Here is a 22,798-nt window from a genome sequence, read left to right as displayed (position 1 = left end):
ATGCCTGCATCCATTGTGGTATGCATCCACAGTAACAAGCACATGTGACACATACACACACATACACAACAACGTGTTTGTAAAAATGAGCAATAGGTTATCCAAAGAAAAAGGAATGCCATCAGTAAATCAACATGTTAAACAACGCACAGCCTTGTCATAACCTAGCACAGTGCACACTAAAGCCATGGTGAAATACCATTTCACATATGCCAGAATGCCAAAAAATTAAAACTCTGATACACTGAAAACCAACAGAAGCACATGTATTGTCATGTATGGAATCTTTTAGAAATGTACATTGACCCAGTCACTTCAAACATAGTTTAGAGTTGCCTTCCCCCAGCAATTCCATTCCTAGGTTTGAGCCATAGAGGAATTGTACTTCTATACGAGGGAATAGGTAGATTATTTATCATAGCAAAGAAACAGAGTGGAAAGATTGCTAGGAGCTCAAATGTTCATAGGATGGAATAGTCTGCTGACATGAAATTGAAATAAGTATAACTGAGCATCGACTCGGAGCAATGGAAAATGAAAGATGAAAGTCAGTCCTAGGAGGACTTACTTACGTGGGGTGTAATGAAGAGCAGAACGCAGACTGCTGAGCATTGGACATGCAGACTCTGGGGAGCGAGAGAGCCTTGATAATTCAGTGTACTAGCTCCTTTGAGGGAGAGGGGCAGCTGAGGTGACTGAAGTGCTGGTAGTGCCTCGGTGCTTAGTGTGTTTGTGGGTATTCATTTTATTCTTAAAGTGCTACCATAAACCTTAGAGAGATTTTACTTTAGTACAAGAAAACGCAGTGTACTGGAGTAAACTGTTTATATGTGTTGTATTATAAATCTGTAAAGCCAGGGTGGCATGTAACATTACATTTGCCAATAATACCTCATTTGTCATTGTGCATGAGAGTATTTTAATAGAGTCATTTTGAATTTCTGGATCGTATTGGGATACTTAGAGAATTAAGAGAATGATAAATAATTACAATCTTTGTAACTGGTTAATAATTACCTGTCTTTACTATATATCATATTTTTAATGTCGACTTTTTAGTGTGTGTGTGTATGTGTTGTGAAATACTGGGAATTGAACCTAGAGTCTCACACACAGCAAGTACACTGCCACTGAGGCACATCACAGCCCTCCTTTTATAGATATAGTTTTAAACTTTTGAGACAGTCTCACTAAATTGTCTAGCTTGCTTTAAATGTGTCTTAAAACCCACCAGGTTGGCCTTGAACTTGTATACACCTTGTAAGTCTCCTCAGTGACTGGTTACAGGCCTATAGCAAGAGACCCAGCGAGAAAAGTCATCCTTGATACATATTTATAAACCCTTATCAATCTGATACCCTTACTTGTCTCAAAGAATCACACTACTGGTATTTTTTATGAAGGGAATATTCTATGAAGGGAATCTTGTTGTTAAATAATTTTCCCCTCAAAATTATCCATCACCTCCTTCAATATCACGTTTTATGGTTAATAGATTTAAAAGTTCTGAGAACTTAGCAGAAATGAAAATTATAGGTTCTTACCAGGCCCATGCTTATACTTAACTTGTCAGTCAGGAAAGTCGTGTAAGGCTCTGGACTCGATCTTGACAAGTGTGGCTGCATTCTGATACACTCAACCTAGAGAAGTTTTGGAAGGCATCTCTTGCTCAGTGGTAGGGCGATTGTGTAGTGTTCACAGGCCCTGGGCAGACGGTTAATAAATAAATAAATAAATAAATCCAAACAAACTGTGATCTTAAAGTTGCAAGTACAAAGTGGGAGTTGCTTAACAATGATTTTGCTAAAAACAAAACAATAATAACAACAAAATGCAATCTAGGCACAGTAGCACACAGCTATAATCTTAGCATTAGGGAAGCTAAAGCAGGAGGATCTCCAGTTTGTGCCACATGAAGGGGGCAGTAAAAGTTCAGAATAACTGCTAGCCCAGAGGATTGCCACTAAACAAGTGTACCCTAGGCCTGTCTTCAGCAGCTACACAAAATGGCTGCCGTGTAACATCTACAGAAATGAATATTGCCTGTTTGCTTAGCATCAGGCCTAAGGTGGTTGCTAGTAAAATCAGTGGTTGTCAAGCGCTTAGGGTAAACTTACATTCTATACATGAGACAAAAAGGTCTGTAATGGGTTTGCAGAGGAAGATATATACCAGCTAAAATATTAAGATGGGAACTCTTGGAAGAAAAGGTAGCAAAGGCGACAGATCAGCCCCGACGAACTGCTCATTCCACAGCCAACCAAACCTTAGGCCAGCCACGCGTCCTAGCAGCACCTCTTAGCCCATGGAACATTTATGTGGTAGAAGCACTTGACTGCCTGCTTCTGTTGTTGTTGTAGTGTGTTTTCAGTGTCCTTCCTACAGAGGAGTCCTACTGTATGTGAGAGATAGCTGCTGCACCTAACTCTGTTGTTAGCCACAGCCACTCGGACAAAATGACCATCCCACCAACTCCTGTGTGGCACACCCAGTGTGTTTTAGTATCTTTTCAGAACGCCCTGTTGTTCTTTAAAACTTCTTCAGCGTGAAAACTTCAGCTGGGTGTGGTAGCATACACCCGTGTTTCTACATACACTCACAAGGTCAAGGCAGAAGGTTTAGCTTGAATGCAAGGCTAGCCTAGCCTGGTCTGTGGAGTGAGTTGCTGGTTAGCCTGGGCTATATTGAGAAACATTGTCAGAAAAAAAAAAAAAGCCTTAAATAAACAAATAACCTAATAATAGGAAACTAATATTTTCCCTTGAAAATGTTTTTAGATGATTCCCTTGTTTTTAGTTCATGTGTGCCTGTGAGTGTCTGCATGTATGTGTATGCATCACAGGTGTGCCTGTGAGTGTCTGCATGTATGTGTATGCATCACATGTGTGTCTGTGAGTGTCTGCATGTATGTGTATGCATCACAAGTGTGTCTGTGAGTGTCTGCATGTATGTCTATGCATCACATGTGTGTCTGTGAGTGTCTGCATGTATGTGTATGCATCACAGGTGTGCCTGTGAGTGTCTGCATGTATGTGTATGCATCACAGGTGTGCCTGTGAGTGTCTGCATGTATGTGTATGCATCACAGGTGTGCCTGTGAGTGTCTGCATGTATGTCTATGCATCACAGGTGTGCCTGTGAGTGTCTGCATGTATGTGTATGCATCACAGGTGTGCCTGTGAGTGTCTGCATGTATGTGTATGCATCACAGGTGTGCCTGTGAGTGTCTGCATGTATGTCTATGCATCACAGGTGTGCCTGTGAGTGTCTGCATGTATGTCTATGTATCACATGTGTGCCTGTGAGTGTCTGCATGTATGTCTATGCATCACAGGTGTGCTAGTACCCTTGGAAGCCAGAAGAGAGTCTCAGATCTTCTGGAATGAGTTTTTTTTTTTTTTTTTTTTAAACTCATTTTATGTCCAGTGTAGCTGCCTTTAGCCACAACAGAAGAGGGAATTGATGCCTTATAGATGGGCCACCGTGTGGGTGCTGCCATTGAACTCAGGACCTCTGAAAGAGCAGTCAGTGCTCTTGACCTCTGAGCCATCTCTCCAGCCCCTTCTGGAACGAAGTTACAGTGTGAACCACTCCATGTGGCTGCTGGGAACGAACCAAAACCCCTCTGCAGGAAGTACTCTTTTTTTTTTTTTTTTTTTTTTTTTTCTCTCTCTCGAGACAGGGTTTCTCTGTGTAGCCCTGGCTGTCCTGGAACTCACTCTGTAGACCAGGCAGGCCTCGAACTCAGAAATTCACCTGCCTCTGCCTCCCAAGTGCTGGAATTAAAGGCGTGCACCACCACTGCCTGGCTTGCAGGAAGTACTCTTAACTACTGAGCCACTTCTCCAGCTTCTAAAATAATCTTTTTGAAAAATATTTTTTTTTAAAAAGTTTTGCAGAGGCAAGAGACTACAATTTCTTCCTGTGAGACATATTGCTATTTTCCTATGTTGATATTATATCACACTGTTCTCCTAAATAGTTTGTAGTAAAACAAATGTTCTCCAGTAGGATAAATTGATATCACAGAAACTTAGTTTGGCAAAAAAAAAAAAAGTTATACTTTCATTGTGCCACTAAAATTCAGTCATCAGGAACTGTGCATTCTACCAAGTAAGCGTTTTAATGTTTTCATCTTCACTCCCTTCTCTCACTTGGTTAGTTTCCTAAAGAGACAGTAGTGAAGGCATGAGTGGTCTGTAGGTGAGAGCAGCAGATATGATCAAGAATACAGGACACACAGACTAGCACTTCCCATTCCCCAGTAATAGATGCAAATACATAAGGTTTATTTGTAAAATGGTTTTCTTTCTTCTCTCCATAGCTATAGGAAGTGGTGGGAAGAGCAAGTGACTGTCTGCACTGCGCGCCATGGCACTGCCGTTTCGGAAAGACTTAGGGGAATATAAGGACCTGGATGAGGACGAGCTCCTTGGCAAGCTGTCAGAGTCAGAGCTGAAACAGCTCGAAACTGTCCTGGACGATCTTGACCCCGAGGTTGGTGCTAACCAAAGAAGAGAAATCAGTAGCCTTCCACGCTGTTTAACTCAGTAGCTGCCTAACCGGCTTGCTTTCTGGTGGCTTTTCCCTTACCCTCACCCACTCTCCGTCCAAATGAACTGGCATTATGCTTCTTCTCCAGGTCCCATATCTACCTCCACATCTTACGACACAGGCATTTAAACTATCATTAAACATCTACACAGATTTTTTTCTCCACTACAAACTTTCCTTTGTGTAACTGAAATTAGTAATAGCTAATTAACCCTTTAATATATGTTAATCTGTTTCTCTTCAGAGTACCAGGCTGGCACCAGGATACTGTGCCTCTAAGAATGTTCTTAGTGGCCTAAACCTAATTATAATGATAACTCGAGAAAGGTTGACCAAATGGTCTGTTATTAGCATTGGTAGAACAGATCTAAGGAGCAGATCTAACATGGATGTTTCTTAACACTGGTTTTATGTCCCTGATTGTACCCATCGTAAATTACAAATACTATACATTGAATGCATTTAATGTATCTAGCCTTTTACTATCATAGCTTTACCTAGCCTACCTTAAATGTGCTCAGAACATTTAAATAAGCCTACATTTGTACAAAATCATCTAATGTAAAGCCTAGTTTATATAAAAAAAAAAGTATTTATTACCTCATAGAAGTTAACTTATGTTCTATACTGATAATGAAAACCAAAATGATTGCATGGTACACTTTTCCATTTAGAGTGAACCATTATTAAGTCAAGGACAGTGCAGATGTATACTTGTTTTAATTTACCAACTGGTTGTTACTTGCCTCATAGGCTGCACAAGGCTAATGAGGATGGGACTCAAGGAGGAGCAGATAGCAGGGAAGAACCTCGAGGTAGTGGTCGTTTGCAAAGCTTAACCACCTTTCTTGAAAGCACATTGGTTTTCTGTGCCCTTTAAGAATTGAAGTGTTGTGAGCTTTTAGGGAAAGGAGTGGTACTGAGAATTAAATTCAGGGCCTCAAGCATGCTAAAAATGTGCTTTATAATATTGTCCTTGTTGCTAAGTGATATGTCTATACACAGGTCAAGTCCTTTGACCGAAATTACTATTACCGAAAAACTCCTCATACCGAAGTCTGAGGGATTACTCAAGATAACAGACCTGTCAACAATATATTTGGCAGTAGTCAGTGAGACCAGTTTAAATCAAATGGTTTAGGATCTAGAAAGCCTGTAAGAGACTGTCTAGCCTGGGGTTTTTAACTTGGGCCAGTGACTTTTGTGAGGGGCTCTCATATCCATTACAGAATGTTTGACAGCACCTTGTCTCAGTAGAACAGTCTTCAGGCTGTGAATATCCAGGGAGAGAAAACTGTGGTGGACATTTTGTGGACAGTGTCAACCTCCAGACATGGACCAGAAGGGAAGGACTCGCCATTTCCTTCAGAGCCTCACCCCCAAGGAGAAGGCTTTACCACCTTCTCCATGATCTAAGACTGTGGGGTCCTTGACATGGCCCTGCTTGTGTTAATACACACATCCACTCAGACTTCACTCCCTCAGGGCTTCCTCCTCTACCTCCACTCAGGCTTGTGCTCTACGCTAAGCTTAAGGCTGTGCTGTGTGGGCACCAGAGGACTTGGCCTTCTGTATCTCAGGGTGCCATGAGGCATGCAGAACAGTAACAGTGCTTCTTACTACCATACACTAACGCTCATGTGCACACATCCACACCTACATAGTGAACAGTTTTGTACTATATTTAAATCAAGTAAATAGTCTTGAGGTTTTTATTTTGATAAAGGCTCTGATCAACTAGAAGCCATTACAAAGGAATAACGTGTCTCTTCTCTTCTCTTGCTCCTTTACCCTCTTCCCCTCTCTCTCCACACGCTCATGGCTGGCCTCCTCTCCTCCTCCTCTTCCTTCTCTTCTTCCTCATCTTATTCTCTCTCCCTTTCTCTGTCTCTACTACCTACTATGTCAACTCCCCTCCCCATGCTCTAAATAAACTCTATTCTATACTATACTGGTATAGCTGGTACTATAATATGGCTGGTACCTCAGGGGGAAGGGATGCCTCAGCATGGGCCTGCAAAGGCACCCCACACTATACCACGCATCCACCAAACATATATATTCCTGGCTGCTTTTTCTTTTCTTTTCTTTTCCTTTCTTTTTCTTTCTTTCTTTTCTTTTTCTTTTTTTTTTTTTTTTTATAAAATACAACAGGTATAATACCAAGCATGAATTTCTCTCTATTACGCAGTCCCAGTCGCTGAAGATACCATGCACTTGAGGCATAGGACTTGGAAAAATCATGCTGGATCTGACCTGGAACCTTGAGGTTACCCAAACAAGACTTGAATAATGATACCAGTTGACATCCCGGTGTGGATGAAGGAAATCTTTCAAGGCCCCACCCCTAGATGAAATCTACAGTCAATGACTGATGAGAGAAAAAAAACAATGTTTCCCAGAAATGAGCCCCCTAATTTAAAAAAGGGGAAGGATAACATATAGTAGTTTGCAATTCTTTTTTGATAGAATTATTTTATGGTCGGTTATTAAGCATTTAGAAAATTGTTGTTGCTATTGTTTGAACATTATACTTACTGTCCTCCTGCTTCAGCTTTCTGAATGCTAGAATGTAAGCCAAGCTAGGAAAATTTTTTTCTTAGTAATCCTTGGAGAAAAACAAAGATCAACTCTAATATAAATATCAACATAAATTTAAAAACTATACCTGGAAAAGTAATAATTCATGGATACTTAAAAATTAAAGGGAGAAGCTAAGCCAAATGGTTCATTCCTATAATCCCAGTACTTGGAAGGATGCAGCAAGAAAGATCATGGCAACTTTATGGCCAGCATGGTCTGCATTATGAGTGCTAAACCAGACATGATGATATGTCAAGAGCCTAATTCAAAAAAACAAGCTAGTGGTGGCTGTTTCCTGCTAGTGGGATACTATCTGAAGAAAATATGTAAGTGCCTATTTTTAATAATAATGTAAGTGAATTCTATCCACTTAAAAAAATATAGACTTGCCTACAACAATGTTGCACCCCTTTAATCCCAGCACTTAAGCGGCAGAGGCAGGTGAATCTCTGAACTCAAGGCCAGTCTGGTCTACCTAGTGAGTTCCAGGACAGCCAGGGGCTACACAGAGAAACCCTGTCTCGAAAATAAACAAAGACTTGTAGGCCAGTAAAATGGCTCAATGTAAAGGCAGTTATCAGTAAGTCTGACAACCTATGTGTAAGATCCCAGTGGAAGGAAAGAATCAACTCCTAAAAGTTGTCCTCTGGTCTCTACATACATGGCGTGGCACAGGTACTCCCCCACACCCAAAATCAGTACATCAAGGTTTAAATAGGTCTCACACGACTATCCTAAAATCCTACAAGGAGGTATTTAATGTCTGCATCATGCTAGTTTCTTGATCTTTCTTGCATGGGAAATCTATAGAAGTGTATGGTGTTGTCATTCTTAGTGGTTTGGTGGCCATAATGGCTGACTCATTCTCTTTGGCAGAATGCCCTTCTGCCTGCAGGGTTCCGGCAGAAGAACCAGACATCAAAGTCTGCCACAGGACCCTTTGATAGAGAACGGCTCCTTTCTTACCTAGAGAAGGAAGCATTGGAATATAAAGATCGGGAAGACTATGTGCCCTACACTGGAGAGAAGAAAGGTAAGTCCAGGATTGTATGGTGTCTGTCATTCAGCTTTGGGTTCTTTTGATAATCAGTACCCATGGAGAAGATTATTTCTAGATGTAGATAATCAGCACCCTTTAAAGAAACACTGCTGGCAACTTCAAAGTTTACTAAGTAGTTTAGACCCATCAGTTGTATTTTTATCAACTTATCCAGAGTTCTTTTTATAACCATTCATTAGTGAAGTTTGATTACACAGAGGCTTCGTACAACATTACTTCACTACAAGTTGAAGCAAATTTAGAACACTAGTTTATTGCAGAGTGTAAGCGACAGCAAAGCAGTGCTCTTTCCCAACTCTTAAAAGTCTTTAAAGTGAAATCCCATAAAATAATTCATGCTTTTTAGTTGTCCCCCTCAATAGACATAGTTTTTGTTTGCTAATGTTTCCTATCATGAGTTTCAGGAAGTAATGGCTAACTCAAATAGCTTAGAAGTCGGGCATGATGAGCTACCTGAAGAAACGCAAATGGGGAACTAAGGACAAGTAGTAGACTTTTACTTTAAAGTACAGCTAGCTAGAAAGTTCTCCAAGACGGCTTTGCTTATATGCAGGGTATACTACAGAAGTTACAGTGAAGTCTGGACAGATGCTCAGTGGTTAAGACCTCTTGCTACTGCTCCAGAGGACCTGAATTCAGTTTCCAGCACCCATATTGTACAGCTCACAACTGTCTGAAGCTCCAACTTCAAAGGCTCCAACACCCTCTTCTGAACACACACCCCCATACATATAATTTTAAAAATCTTTTAGAAGTAAAATCAGAGTACATAAAACTAGAACCAAATATATAGACATATAGGATATGATTATGTACATTAGGTAGGTCTCCTGATGCAATAAAAGCCATTGTTGTTTTTGTTTTGTTTTTGTTGTTTTTAATTGGAGAGTTTCTTTTTTTTTAAATGTTTATGTGTGCTTGTATCTGTGTGTGTTTTGTACACCCCTGCATAAGGGTTCCTGTGAGGCCAGAAGAGGGGATCATGTCGTTGCAGTTGTGATCTGCCCGGTATGGGGCCTGAGACTTCTTTGGAAGAGCAGCAAGTGTCTGTAACCACTGTAACCATCTCTCCAGCCCCAGTTTGCTTTTTTCTCATCACTGTATTCACTCATTTGTTTCCTGTCTGTGGGATGGGGGTGCACGAGGAGGTCAGAGAACAGCGTGAGGACTGGGTCTTCTTTTTCTCTTTCCTTCTTAGACAACTTTGAATTACGGTGGTGGGGTTTTGTTGTTCTTTGTTTTGTTTTTTAAGATAGTGTCCTGGTAGTCCAGACTGGCCTGGAGCTAGCTTAGGCTGACCTAATTCGTGTGTCGTCTTCCTGCTTCAACATCCCACCGTGGTGGGACTGGAGGTAGGAGCCACCATGCCTCACTAACAATTGTTGAAGTGCATTCTTTCCAGTGTTGGAGTTAAACTCACACCTCCTGTGTGAGAAACAAACCACTGAGCTCCGCCCCAACTTCTAAATGTGTTTTTATGGGCAGACCCACAGCATATGTCTGTTCAATCCATCGACTCTGACAACTCCTTTAGCAGTACTGTCCGGATATGAGATAATTATGGCAGAGATTAATCCAAGTAACTTCCTTATAATTCTAAATGTTTAAAGATTAAAATTGTTTGTTTCTTTCACTTGTATATATTACATTAAAATGTGAAAAGACATGCTTTTTGCCTCTTTAACCTTTTGCAGACTAGTAATGGGGATATAGCTCAGTTGGTAAGTACGCTTGCCTCTCATGTAAGGAACCCTGGGTTCAATCCCCAGCACTGCATAAGCTGGGTGTGGTGGTGCAAACTGCAATCCTGGTACTGAAGTGGAAGCAAGAAAATCAGGGGCATGAGGCTAGCCTGAGCTACATGATACCCTCTTACACCATATACACACACAAATAGGTGAAACAGAATTGCAAAGTAGGCAGCTGAGCACAAAGAGTATTTATCTAGCCATTTGTAAAAATATGACCGACCATGCACAGTGCTGAGTGTGGCAGTTATTTCCCGGCATACCTGTACATGCTGTCAGTAGTCTGTCTCAGTTAAAAAGGCACAGAGCTGTTCATCCCTATGAATCTGTCATGTGGGGAAATTATGTGCCCAGCCTTTAACATTTCTTCTGTCTTTCTGTTGCTCCCGTATGAACCCTTCCCCCATTTGCTCCCACCATGCTTCACTCTTATCTGGGCTGTCTTTTCCATGTCCACTATTCCACTGCCGTGACTGCAGTCTGTGTGCTACAGATAGGCGTGTTCTATTGGATTCTGTTGAGCTGCTGACTCGCCAGGGATAGGGCCAGCCTGCCCTCAGGGACACTCCCGTTTTCCCTGCTCTCCTTGGGGTACAGCCTTCTGCACTTTCTTGTTTCTGGGTTTTTTTCCAACTCTGATAATGTAATATTCTTGACTTCCTTCCTAAGAACCCCATGCACTCCACCTTGCTTCCTAGAGGTGGACTAACCAGTTGTCCTAAATGAGTGGCTTCTTAACTACTCTTCATGTCACTTGCAATTGCCTCAGCTCTCCAGAAAACTCGAGTTCTTCATTTTTCTAAAAGAGGCTTCCCATATACTGTTGAGAATAAGACTTCTCTGGAGAACATTTTGACTCTTGAGTAAGTCAAAAAGCCTGTAGTTACATGTCTTTATAGCAGCTTTGGTGTCTGAAGCTCTACACAAGGGCTTAAACTCCCTTTCATTTGAGGTAGGACTGTACCATTTCATACTTGTCGCAGACATCAGTTTTCCTGGCGTAGTCTTTTTTTTTTTTTTTTTTTTTTTTTTTGGCTACAGTGTTTAAAAAAAAAAATCAGTCCTGGACTTTGTTGAATAAGGAAATTAAAGTCAGTCAGATATAATGTTGTCTACTGACAAATACAGTAAGTAGATGTTTTGTTAGAATTGTGATTTAGAAAAAATACATCTTATGAAAGTTATGTGAGGAGCTTGAGAGGTGGCTCACTGACTAAGAACTGGCTGCTCTTCCAGAGGACAGGAATTAATTCCCAGTACCCAGATGGTGGTTCACAACCATCTATAACTTTAGTCCCAGCAAATCTGATGCCCTCCTGTGCTTCCACATGCAGGCAAAACACACATACACATAAAACTAAAATCTTAAAGGTTAAAAAAAAGAAAGTTCTGTCTAAGATTTACATTTTTTAACTTAAGTTATGCGCATCTGTGTGTGTCAGTGTGCACATGAGTGCAGGTGCCCTAGACAGCCAGATTTGGGGACATTGAACACTAACGTAGTGCCCTGTGTGGTGGTACATGCCCTTAATCTGAATCTTTGTGTCTAGGCCAGGCAGGGCAACACAGTGAGACCATGTCTCAAAAATAAAATAAAATAATTGATAATAAAAATGTACATCTGTTTGTTTACTATAAATCATTTCCTTCATAGTGTAAAGTTTATAGCCTGGTGTGATAGTGCCTTTAATTTCAGCACTCAGGAGGCAGAAGGAAGTGGATTTTGAGTTCAATCCCAGCCTGGTGTAACAGAGCAAGTTCCAGGGCAGTCAAGGTGACACAGAAACCCTGTCTCAAAACAAACAAACAAACAAACAAACAAACAACCGATATATGTTAAGTCATTTCATCTGAGGTCAAGATTTCAATAGAGAAATAATCATGACTTTTAAAAAGCATGCAAGAATTAAGATAGTCATAATACAGTAGATCACTAATACACTGGTTAATGAATGGCTTGGGATAAAAAATAATACATCTACCCTATCTGTCTGGTAAAGCCTAGCATTTCACTCACCCTGTGAGGCAGTTAGGGCACAAACCAAAAATAACCAGAATAAAGGAAAGGCATTAAGTTAGTCAGTGTCTCGTAGTTATTGAGATTTAAAATAACATTTTAAAAAGCACTTTTATCCAGTAAGCGATCTCACTGTCTAATTCCCTTAGTCTAAACAAACAAACAAACAAACAAACAAAAAAACACTTTTATTTGGGACTGGAAAGGTGGCTCACAGTTAAGTGTTTACTACTTGTAGGTGATCCAGCACACACAACTCAGCTGCCTATACCTCCAGCTCCATGGCCTCTGATGCCCTCTCCTGGCCTCTGAAGGAGCTTGTATTCAAATACATGTTACCATAAGTGCAACACACATACACACACCTCTATAGTGTGTTAAATAATCTTTAAAAACTATCTTTTGCTAATAAAGATTATGTAAAAGGAAATTTCTGTGCCATAAAAATCTCCCCATGTAAGGTATATGATTCAGTAATGTTGAACATATTCATAGAATATGTTCAACCCCCACAATCTTTAGTTTAGAACAATTTCATCATGCCCCATAGAAACCCTGTATCCATTTGTAATCAGTCAGTCCACCACATCCCTATTCTATTCCATAGCCATGGGCAATCACTGATTTACTCTGGCTCTGGACACTTCACATCAGCGGACCTATACGATATAAGCTGATGACTGCCTGCTCTCACTAAGCGTGTGCACTCCACAAGAGACCTACATTCCCAGCTCTCCCTTCACTCCTTTTAATAATAGAATCATATTCTATTGTATTTTGTTCTTTATTGGGTTGTTTCTGAAGTTTAATTATAAATATGCTGCAATGAATATTATATACAAATGGTTGCTGTTGCTTTTGGTTGTTTGCTTTTTAAAGACAGTTATATACTGTAGCCCAGGCTGGTCCCAAACTGCCTTAGTCTTAGGGATCCTCCTGCCTTAGTCTTCCAAGAGCTGGGATTACAGGTGATTAATGTGCCCTTACACTCAGCTTTCTGGTTTGTTTGGATTAATGCATGTGATGGGAAAGGGGGATCTAACTTCATAGAGTTATGCATGTGACTGTCTAGTTGCCTTTCTCAACTGAATTGTCTTATGCTCTTGTAGATGAATCAGTTGCCCAAAATATAATAGTTTACTTATAGATTCTATTCCATTGATATAAATATCTTTGCTTCTACATGGCAATACTGGATTAATTATAGTAGGTTTGCATTAAATCTTCAAATGGCCAACTGTGAGTTCCCTGGCATTGGGCCTTTTCAAGGTAGCCTGTCTTGCTTAGATTTCTATAAGGCTGTTCTGGCTTACTTAGATTTCATATGAATTTTCACTTCATGTAAATTGAACATTTGGGACTTTCAAAAGGCCTCAAGTCAAGAAATAAATTTGGAAAGATCCTACATAATCTGTATTCATAGAGTACATTTAGATCCTACCTAATGTATACCTTCTTATAAAATTAATCTCAATTATTTGCTTGTGTTAAGGTACTCCCAAAGAAAATATGAAGTAATTCCTTTTTTATTGTTGAAAAGGAATTGTCTTTTTTATTTCTTGCTTTTTTTTTTCCTTCTGGTACAGACAATCAACTCCTGACTTTACACGTTAGGCAAGCTGGCGCCTGCTGAGCTAAATCCCCAACCACAACCCCCTCTTATTAAAAATAGATTCTTTTCTCATACAACATACCCTAATTACAGTTTCCCCTCCCTCCACTCCTCCCAGTTCCTTCCCACCTCCCCTCCCATCTGGATCCACTCCCTTTCCATCTCTCATCAGAAAAGAACAGGATGAAGTAATTACTTTTTATTATTAACACATTTCTACATATGGAGAGATTATCATAAAAAGAATCCCAAGACAGATACCAAGCCCACGTCAGGAGCTATTTAAAAATAACATTTGGTATGTATGCTACCACGTTTTAATGTTCCTGTATGTATGCTGCCACTTTTTTAATGTTCCTGGGAAGACTGCAGCAGCTCATTTTTAAAGCTGAACTTATGTAGAAATAAGACATTAAGTTATATATAAAACTTGAAAGGAAATGTGAATTCATCAAAAATTATTACCTTTAAAACAATAATTAAAAAATTATTGTTTTATTTGGTACCTTTAAAAATGTGTAACTACTTTGTATGTATCAAAGAATTAATAAAATGAGTTTGATAAAAAAAAAAAAAAGATAAAAATTGTGTTAGAATTTCCATGGGTCTTCAAAAAATTTTTTGTTTGTTTTTTTTTTTTCTATTAAGGTTTATTTGTACTTTTAAGCATTAGTAGAGGTTTGTGGGTGGGAGAATCAGATATGAATAATACCTCAAGAAATGTGGGTGAGGATTATAAAAATAAACATCCTAGATTTTTATGATGCTTTAGATTCCTTCAGCTCCTCTAAGATATGGACAGCTATTTGGTAGTTTGGTTAGTTTTTTTTTTTTGTTTTTTTTTTTTTTTTTTTTTTTCATTTTCTTTTCTAGTTTCATTTTTTAAGACCAGGCTGGCCTCAGACTTAGTACATGTTAGGCCTGAGGGTGACCTGGGACTTATGCCACTTTCTCCCACATAAGGACACACTAGCTTTTCTTTTTTCTTTTTTAATTGACAAAAATAGAAACAATATATATTTGCAAACCTTTTATATATGCAGCAAACCTTTTTGTATATGTGCACAGTATAGAATGAAATCAAGGCATCTGGTACATGGTTGGTTTTTTGTTTTGTTTTGTTTTGTTGTGGCAAATAGCTCATATGGTTTTGTTCAGTCAGTGAATGCCACAATCCAGTGGTTCTCAACCTTGCGTGCTGGCTGTTGGAATGCAGATACACATCAGACCAACTACTAAACCCGAGTCTCTGGGATACAACTCAGATACTAGAATTTCTCAAAGCTGGTTGCCAAGTCCACTCTACATTCACTACTTAGGACCAGCTATGAACAGCAGGGAACACAGGCAAGCTTGAGTCGGCAAGCACAGCGACAGTGGAAGTCATACCTGCTATACCACACATGTTCTGTCCCTGTTAGGGTTTGGAGGTCAAGCCCAGAGCCTGTGCATCCCAGCCCAGTAATAATAATAATAATAATATAATAGTAATAATATAATATAATAATGTAATAGTAATCCCAGTGAGGATTTTAGGACACAGTTACTTGGATTTGCCTTTAATTATGAACCAATAATGAAAAATTACCTAAAGGGCTAGAGAGGTGGCTCAGGGGTTACGAGCACTTGCTACAGGGACCAGGTTTAGTTCCCAGAACATACACACACAGTGGCTCTCAACTGTAAATCCAGCTCTAGGCATCCAACACTCTCTTCTGGCATCTGTGGGCACCAAACATAAACATGTAAATGTGTGATCTAATGTCCCATCCTGAGCTGCTGCTCTGGTCCAAGGGTCAGGGTCTGGCAAGAGAGAGAGTGGGGATGGAGGGGAAAGAGCCCAGTTTTAAATGCTGTGCAGAAAGCTTTTAATTAATTTTGTGCAACCCTACCTATTGATATTTGAAATTAGTTCCTGTGCTATTGAGGTTCTGTTCAGAAAGCTCTTTTGTATCCCCAGTGTTTTGAAGAGTATTCTAAGTTTTTCTCTAGCAGTTTGCTGTTTTAAAATAGGGTATTTATTCCATTTCTAATTGGTTTTTACGTGGCATAAAAGATAATGGTTCTAGTTGTGTTCTTCTGCAGGTAGACTCCTACTTTTGCCAGCACCTTTTGCTGACTAGGCTAGCCTTTACTGCATGTTCTTGGCCACCTTCATCAGTGATTGGACACCCACAGCTTGTCGGTGTGCTCCGGTCCTGTTCCAAGTCTGTAGCTCCTGTGGTGTGGTTTGAGGTCTGGCAACGCCTCTAGTTTGGTCTTGCTCTTTAGGATTGCTTTGGCTACCTGTGGACTTTTGTGACTCCATATGAGTTCTTGGGTTCCCTAGAGCTGTGAAATAGCATCCAGATTTTGATTGGCATTGTGTTAAATCTGTAGATTCATTTTGGCACTACAGTCCTTTTCACAATTAATTCTGCCAATAAGAGCATGGAAGGTTCTTTGTTACCTAATATCTTCATTGATTTCCTTTTCCGGGGTCTTAAGTTTTCTTTGTGGAGGTCTTTTTAGCAGAGGGAAGAGCTCAGTATGAATGGAATATTTTTTTCTACCTTCTTTCTCTTGAGAGTTCATTGTTGGGGTGTGTGTGTGTGTGTGTGTGTGTGTGTGTGTGTGTGTGTGTGTGTGTATGTGTGTGTGTAGACTACTGATTTTTTTATATTGATTTTTGTATCCTGCAACTATATTGTTAGAGCTAAGAGTCTTCTAATCAGACAGATGGTGGTGTACACCTTTAATCCCAGCACTCTCAAAGTAGATGGAGGGAGAGGTCTATAGATGGAGTTCCAAGACATCCAGGGCTATACAAAGAAACCTTTCTTGAAAAATTGAGGGGGGTGTGGATTGCATACGATTTTTAAGTACAGACAATTATATGGTCCGTAATAAGGAATCTTTGTCTAATTACTATAGCTAAGACTTCAAGCTCTGTCTCCACTCAATGCTCTGTGATATGTATGTCATTAATACATCCTCACTGCTAGAGCTAAGACTTAAAGCACTAATTTCAACTGGCAATCTGTGGTGTGTATATAGTTAACACATCCTCATTAATACAAAGTCATCTGAATTGACCCAGGAAAATCAGAAAATCAGAAAATCCCTGGCTTCGAATTCAGATATAGGAAGTTACAAAACCTGTTATTCTCACTGTGTTAATTTTTCTGTCATTTTAACAAAAGACCTGAGAAAAACAACTTTGTTCCTTTTAAAGGAAAAATTGAGGGCTGGTGTGGTAGCACATACCTTTAGTCCCTGCACTTGGGACACAGGAGGATCTGAGATCAAAGCCAGCCAGGGTTATATATAAAGTGAGACCATCCTTTAAAAGTTTAAAAGTTTCACTGCTCTGAAAGTGTCAGTGTGTGGTCAGCCAGCTCCTTTACTTTGGGGCCTAGAGTGAAGCAGAACACCATGATGAGAGCATGTGGTGGAACAGATGCTTGCCACAAGGCAGCCAGGAAGGGGCAAGAAATGGGGTATATCTCCCCAGACCTCTCCAGGAACTTGCTTATAACTAGTCTCTTCTTTATCCTATTCCCACCCCACATCCTAGGGCCGTCATGTGGTCATCATGGATCCACCTAGGGATTAGGTCACAGCCCTCATGATCCAGTTACTAATAGTGACTGGATTACCAACTGGGAGACAGGACTTCTGCCCAGGAACTTTTGAGGTGCTTCACAGCTAGGCCTTAACAACCAAAACAACAGAATAAACTGACTAGTGTCTGCTGTACTGGTTAGCACAGCCGTCAGACTAGATGTTCCTACTGAGCACTTGAAATATAAATGAATTTTTAATCAAATAGCCACAGCTATGGCATTAGATAGAGTGCAGCAATAGAGACAGACCGTCTGTCTTTAGTGCTGGGGATGGAACTCCGAATACAGAGGAAATGGAGAGGAAAAGCTCCCCAAGGCTTGCTTGTCAGCTGGGAGACACCCAGGAAGGGCAGCAGAGCTACAACTTTTCCCAGGCCATCCTCCTGCCATTGAGTGAAAAGCAGATAAGATAAGCAAGGGTCACCTTATCCTCTAGGGTACAAAGAGCAGAGTGTGGGAGGTGGCAAACAGCCATCTGTTACCTAGAGAGTTTTAGTCAGGGCTGTAAGTCAGGGGTGAAGGTCACAGGAAAGAAGACAGCTTCTCCAAAATCCCAGGGTCCAACTCTCAGAGCTTGACAGGAAGGTCCTGATATGTTCTCAAAATGGCTCAGCACTCAGGAGGCAGAAGCAAGTGGGTCTCTGTGTGTTGAAGGTCAGCATGGTGAGTTCCAGGGCACAACATAGAGACCTTATCTCAAACAAAAAAATCAATAATAATGTCTTTAATTATTAAAAAAATAACCAAAGAATCTAATGGAAAAGCATACAGCAGCATGATATAAAGAAGCAGCTTTTATCAGAGATGTGAAAAACTTGTTTTTGTTTTTTTTTTTTCTTTCTTTTGAGACAGGCTCTCATAAGCTCAGGGTAACCTTGAACTTCTGATCTACTTGCATCTACCTCCCTCAGAGCTGGCTAGTGTCCTTGCTTCAGAGAAACAGTTGTTAAGTTTTAGGACACCACTTGGAACATAGAGAAATTTCTCTGAAGTTAGAACTTAAGTATCTAGAATTGTCTCTGCTGTTCCTCCAGTAACCATAACAGTTTGTAGCTTAACAATAAGAAATTGGAAGCCTTTTTAATTTTTATAAATTTTATAGGATTTGTGTGTGTGTGTGTGTGTGTGTGTGTGTGTGTGTGTGTGTGTGTGTGGTTTGGAGCTCACTGCCATTCTGCTTTAAACACCTGGTACTTTCATGATGACTCAGCCGGCTTCATTTAAATATTGACTCAGAATCTGTGAAATAACTCATAATTGTTCCACAAAAGAACTGGGCATTGTGTACTCAGGAGGCTGAGGTGGAAGGATTAGGAGTTCAAGGGCAGTTTAGGCCACATAAAAGTTCAAGGCCAGTGTGAGCCACAGAGTGAAATTCTAGCTCAGAACAGAAAACAGAAGTTGCATTTTATTTTCAGAGATGGGAAGGGTTTTCAGTTACTCTGGCTTTGTAGCATGTGTAGTCAGTGTGTTGCTGTAGATGGTGATTTTGACCTGCTTGCTATTTCAGCTGCACATGCCTTACCTGGTGTGTGTGAGAGGGACAAAGAAGACAGTGAGTTAGTGGCAGCAGTAATAAATAACAATTGCTTTTGTTTTCCAGGGAAAATTTTTATCCCTAAGCAGAAGCCAGTGCAGACTTTTACAGAAGAAACTATATCCCTTGATCCAGAGTTAGAAGAAGCCTTGACAAGTGCTTCAGACACGGAACTGTGTGACCTTGCAGGTATCTCCCAAGACGGGGGTGGGGGGGGTGGGGGAGGGGGGGGTGAATGAATGGGGCATGGGACAAGCAATGCAGGGCCCATCAGCATGCATTAGACAAATGCCTGCTTTGCACAATAAATCTAACAGTTGGATTCTTTTACATACTCTCTGTGGTGAAATTTTATCGTGATAGAATTTCTTATTTGATGATATTCCTATGTTGCTGTATTTGAGTCTTTCTAACAACAACAAAAGCTGTTCCGTCAGCTGGTGAGCCTGCCCAGGCTGAGCACTAGGAACAGCCTGCAGGGCCACCTTCTGCCCTGCTTTATGGAGAGTAGTAGAAGCTTTAGTCGCTTCCCCAACTTCGCCGAATGACAAGAACACTGCAGACTTCTGTGCCCCATTGGCCAGTTTCCTACCTAGACCACTCTTCCCACTTGGGTAGAAAATGTGTCATGTGGGAAGATCCTCATACTGGATAACTCTTAAGAACTGACATGTTTGAAAACCGAGTGAAGGTTCCTGGGAAGGACCTTAGAAAGCGGCATGTGTCATCACAGCTCCAGAAGGTGGTGTATTCCTTACGGAGCAGAGCACTGGGGCTTTGTAAATGGAAGCTTCATCAGAGAGCACACCAAAGAATTTGACTGCTTCTGAGAATGCCGCTTCATTCTAAGTGGAAGAACTTAACAGCACTTACTGTAGCCGTATAGTCATGTGTGCCATCATGCCCGGCCTTCTGCTCTGTCTGTGTATAGTGTTATGTTCCTACAAACCCAGACAGTGAACCACACGTGCATCTTCTCACTTTCCTGTCCTAGCCACCAGATGGCGCTGAGCACAAGTTTTCCTTTAAGGTCAGCCTGCCTCACTGTAGTCTAATGTAAAAGACGCCGGGAAATAACAAGGGTATTGGTGACAATAGATGAGAGGTGATTTCTGACCACTACCTCACCCCTTCCTCCTATTTGGGGAAGTAAAGTTCATTTTTAGTTTAGTAGGAAAAAGTCTGGAGAATGGATGGATGTTTGCAAACTGAGTGCTGGGCTCACACTATAGTCACAGCTCCATGGAAGGCCCAGGAGTTAGAGGCCTGCCTGAGACACAGCAGGGCTCCATGTTTAAAAAAAAAAAAAAAAAAAAAAAAAGTGAAAATGAAAAGGTTTCGAGCAGGTGGAAGTGGAAAGCTAACTCTCTTCTGTCTCTGCAGCTATTCTTGGGATGCACAGTCTGATTGCGGACACACAGTACTGTGACGTGCTGGGAAGTAGTAATGGCGTCAACCAAGAACATGTCCCAAGTGAGCAGCGCCTCGTGAACTCTCACCCTTTGTCAAATATGTTTTGCTTCCTCCGTGTATTGACTTTGCTATTTGTTATACCAAGTATTCAGATATACTATATACATGTGTTAAACCTAAAATTTAAGTTTGCTATTACTATCACAGAAAGCCATTAAAAATATCAAATGTAGTCAGGTGTTGTGAGTCATGCCTATAATCCCCAAATTAAGCATGACTTTAATCCTGACGCTCAGTAGGCAGAGGGTGGATCTCTGAGTTTGAGGCCAGCCTGGTCTACTAAGTGAACTCCAGTACTATGCTACACAAATAAACCTCGTAGCAAGCTAGTTAGCTAGCGTCCTATTCTTCTGGAAGACAAAGTTCAGTTCCTACCTTTTGTAGCTTACAGCTCCAGCTCCAGGGATCCAGTGCCCATTCCAGGCCTCCAAGGGCCCCCACACATGTGGCACACACACACACACACACACACATGAAATAAAATAAATATTTTTAAAAATCAAATTTAAGGGCTGGAGAGATGGCTCAGCAGTTAAGAGCACTGACTGCTCTTCTAGAGTTCAATTCCCACCAACCACATGGTGGCTCACAACCGTCTGTAATGGGATCTGATGCCCTCTGCTGGTGTGTCAGAAGAGAGCAACAGTGTACTCATGTAAATAAAGTAATTTTTTTTTTAGAATACTTAGTAATGTAGTCTTTGTTCTTTTTTTGAACCAGGGCCTCGCTGTGTAGCCTTAGCTGGTCTCGAACCTCAGACCTGCCTCCTGAGTCCTGGCAGGGTGTAATGGGAGCCACGGAAATACCAATGGCAACCAGTGTAAAAGCTACACAAGCTTAGGGTTTTAATTTGTCTTGTTTTTTTGTTTGTTTGTTTGTTTGTTTTGTTTTTTTTGTTTTTTTAACAAGTTGTTTTTGCAGTGAGGATCCAATAAAGGACCTTAAGCAAAGCACATGAACTTTCCACCACTGAACAGCCCCAGGCCAGCCATACTGAGTTTTTGTTAATATTTTATTTTTGTGTTGCTAGTTTTTAAGGAATCCATGGAAATTCTGACAAAGTTTTCTTTTTTTAAAATATAGGATGTTTTTAAATTCTCAACATTAATATATGCCATTATAGCATATTTAAGTATGTCATAAGTATATACACTACAGACTAAATGTCTCAGAGCTGGAGAGATGGCTCAGCAGTTAAGAGTTACTGCTCTTCTTAGAGGATCAGGATTTGGTTCCCAGCACCTACACAGTGGTTCACAACCACCTGTAACTCAAGTTTCAAGGGATCCGGTGCTCTTTTCTGGCCCAAACAGGCTCCTGAGTGCATATGATATACATATATTCAAGTAATATGCAAATTCAAGTAATTTTTTTAGAAAAGAAGTAAATGTCTATATTCACAAGCAATATGTAGCCTACCACTCCCCTCAGCTGTTAACAACTTGGTATATATCTTGCTTTATAATTCCAACCCATTTAAAATTTATATACAAATGTACACATGTTATGTATAAATTGTCTTTTTAGTAGAATTTATGTATTTATTGCAATTTAATTTTTAAGAATTTTAATTAATATTGTTTACATTTTTGGGTTTTTTATGGCTGCTTTGTCTGAATGTATGTCATCGCACCCATGGTGGCCAGAGATGAGTGTTGGATTCCCTAGGCTGGAGATGGTGTGAGCCACTGTGTGGGTGCTGGAAGTCAAACCCAGGTCCTCCACAAGGGCAGCCAGTACTCTTAACTCTGAGCCATCTCTCCAGCTTACAACTTAATTTTTTAATAATAGCACTATTCCTAGGGTTGGTTTCTTTTCTGTCTTTTTTCTTTTTAAATTCTTACTGTGGATTTCCTCTGTGCACTCTGTCAGGTGTGGATTATTCTCAGTAACACAACAGCCCTATGAAAGAGGTATTGTTCTTGTTACTGTCCTCTGAAGAGCTGGGGTTTTACAATGAGAGTGAGCCTTGGTGTCACAGAAAGCCAGCAGTGAGGGTTTTGCAGGCTTAGTTCATTCAAATATTTGTATACTTATCCCTTTTGTGGTGTTCTGTAGTTTAGGTATTTCCCTTGGTTCTTAACTTTTTAGTTTCAGAAATACTCAGTTGTGAGAAAGAAGAAAACATCAGGTATTCATTACCTGCCTTCAGCTATTTCAATAACATTGCTAAACTCTTCAGCCTCCCTCCCAGAGGCTTTATTTTTTTCTGAGCTAAATCTCTTCCCCCTGCATTTAGGGGTCAGTGTACAACCTATGTGAGTCTATTCTCTCTATCATGTGGGTCCCAAGAATCAAAAGGTCACCAGACTGGCAGTAAATACCTCCCCTCTTGGGCCATCTCACCAGCCTTTTTTTTTCCCCTCAAAATTTTAAAAGTCAAACCTTCTTATTTTTGTTACTTTATGCATAAGTATAAAACACACACATATACACATGTAATATATATAATATATATATACATACATATATATGTATGTATATATATATCACAAATTCAAGACTTTAAAAACATAGTTTTTAAACATAATTTAAACATAATTAAAAAATATTAAATTATTAAACCCAAAAATTAATATTTACTTCATATCATCTGAAATTCAATCTGT

At 40.2% G+C, this 22,798-nt stretch overlaps 1 protein-coding gene across 2 annotated transcripts in view; it reads left to right on the top strand.

The window, feature by feature from the left end:
• The window catches only part of Tmod3 (tropomodulin 3), a 56,471-nt gene that overhangs the window by 18,482 nt on the left and 15,191 nt on the right, over nt 1-22,798 (top strand). For both annotated transcript variants that reach the window (XM_034508989.2, XM_034508990.2), the window contains exons 2-5: nt 4,325-4,497; nt 8,014-8,170; nt 18,783-18,905; nt 20,100-20,189. In XM_034508989.2, coding sequence (XP_034364880.1) covers nt 4,372-4,497; nt 8,014-8,170; nt 18,783-18,905; nt 20,100-20,189 — 496 coding nt within the window. In that variant the 5' untranslated portion in view covers nt 4,325-4,371. The remainder of the gene's footprint in view (nt 1-4,324; nt 4,498-8,013; nt 8,171-18,782; nt 18,906-20,099; nt 20,190-22,798) is intronic.

The sequence above is a fragment of the Arvicanthis niloticus genome, chromosome 7, assembly GCF_011762505.2.
Source record: "Arvicanthis niloticus isolate mArvNil1 chromosome 7, mArvNil1.pat.X, whole genome shotgun sequence".
NCBI lineage: Eukaryota > Metazoa > Chordata > Mammalia > Rodentia > Muridae > Arvicanthis > Arvicanthis niloticus.
This window is presented reverse-complemented; position numbering and strand designations above follow the sequence as displayed.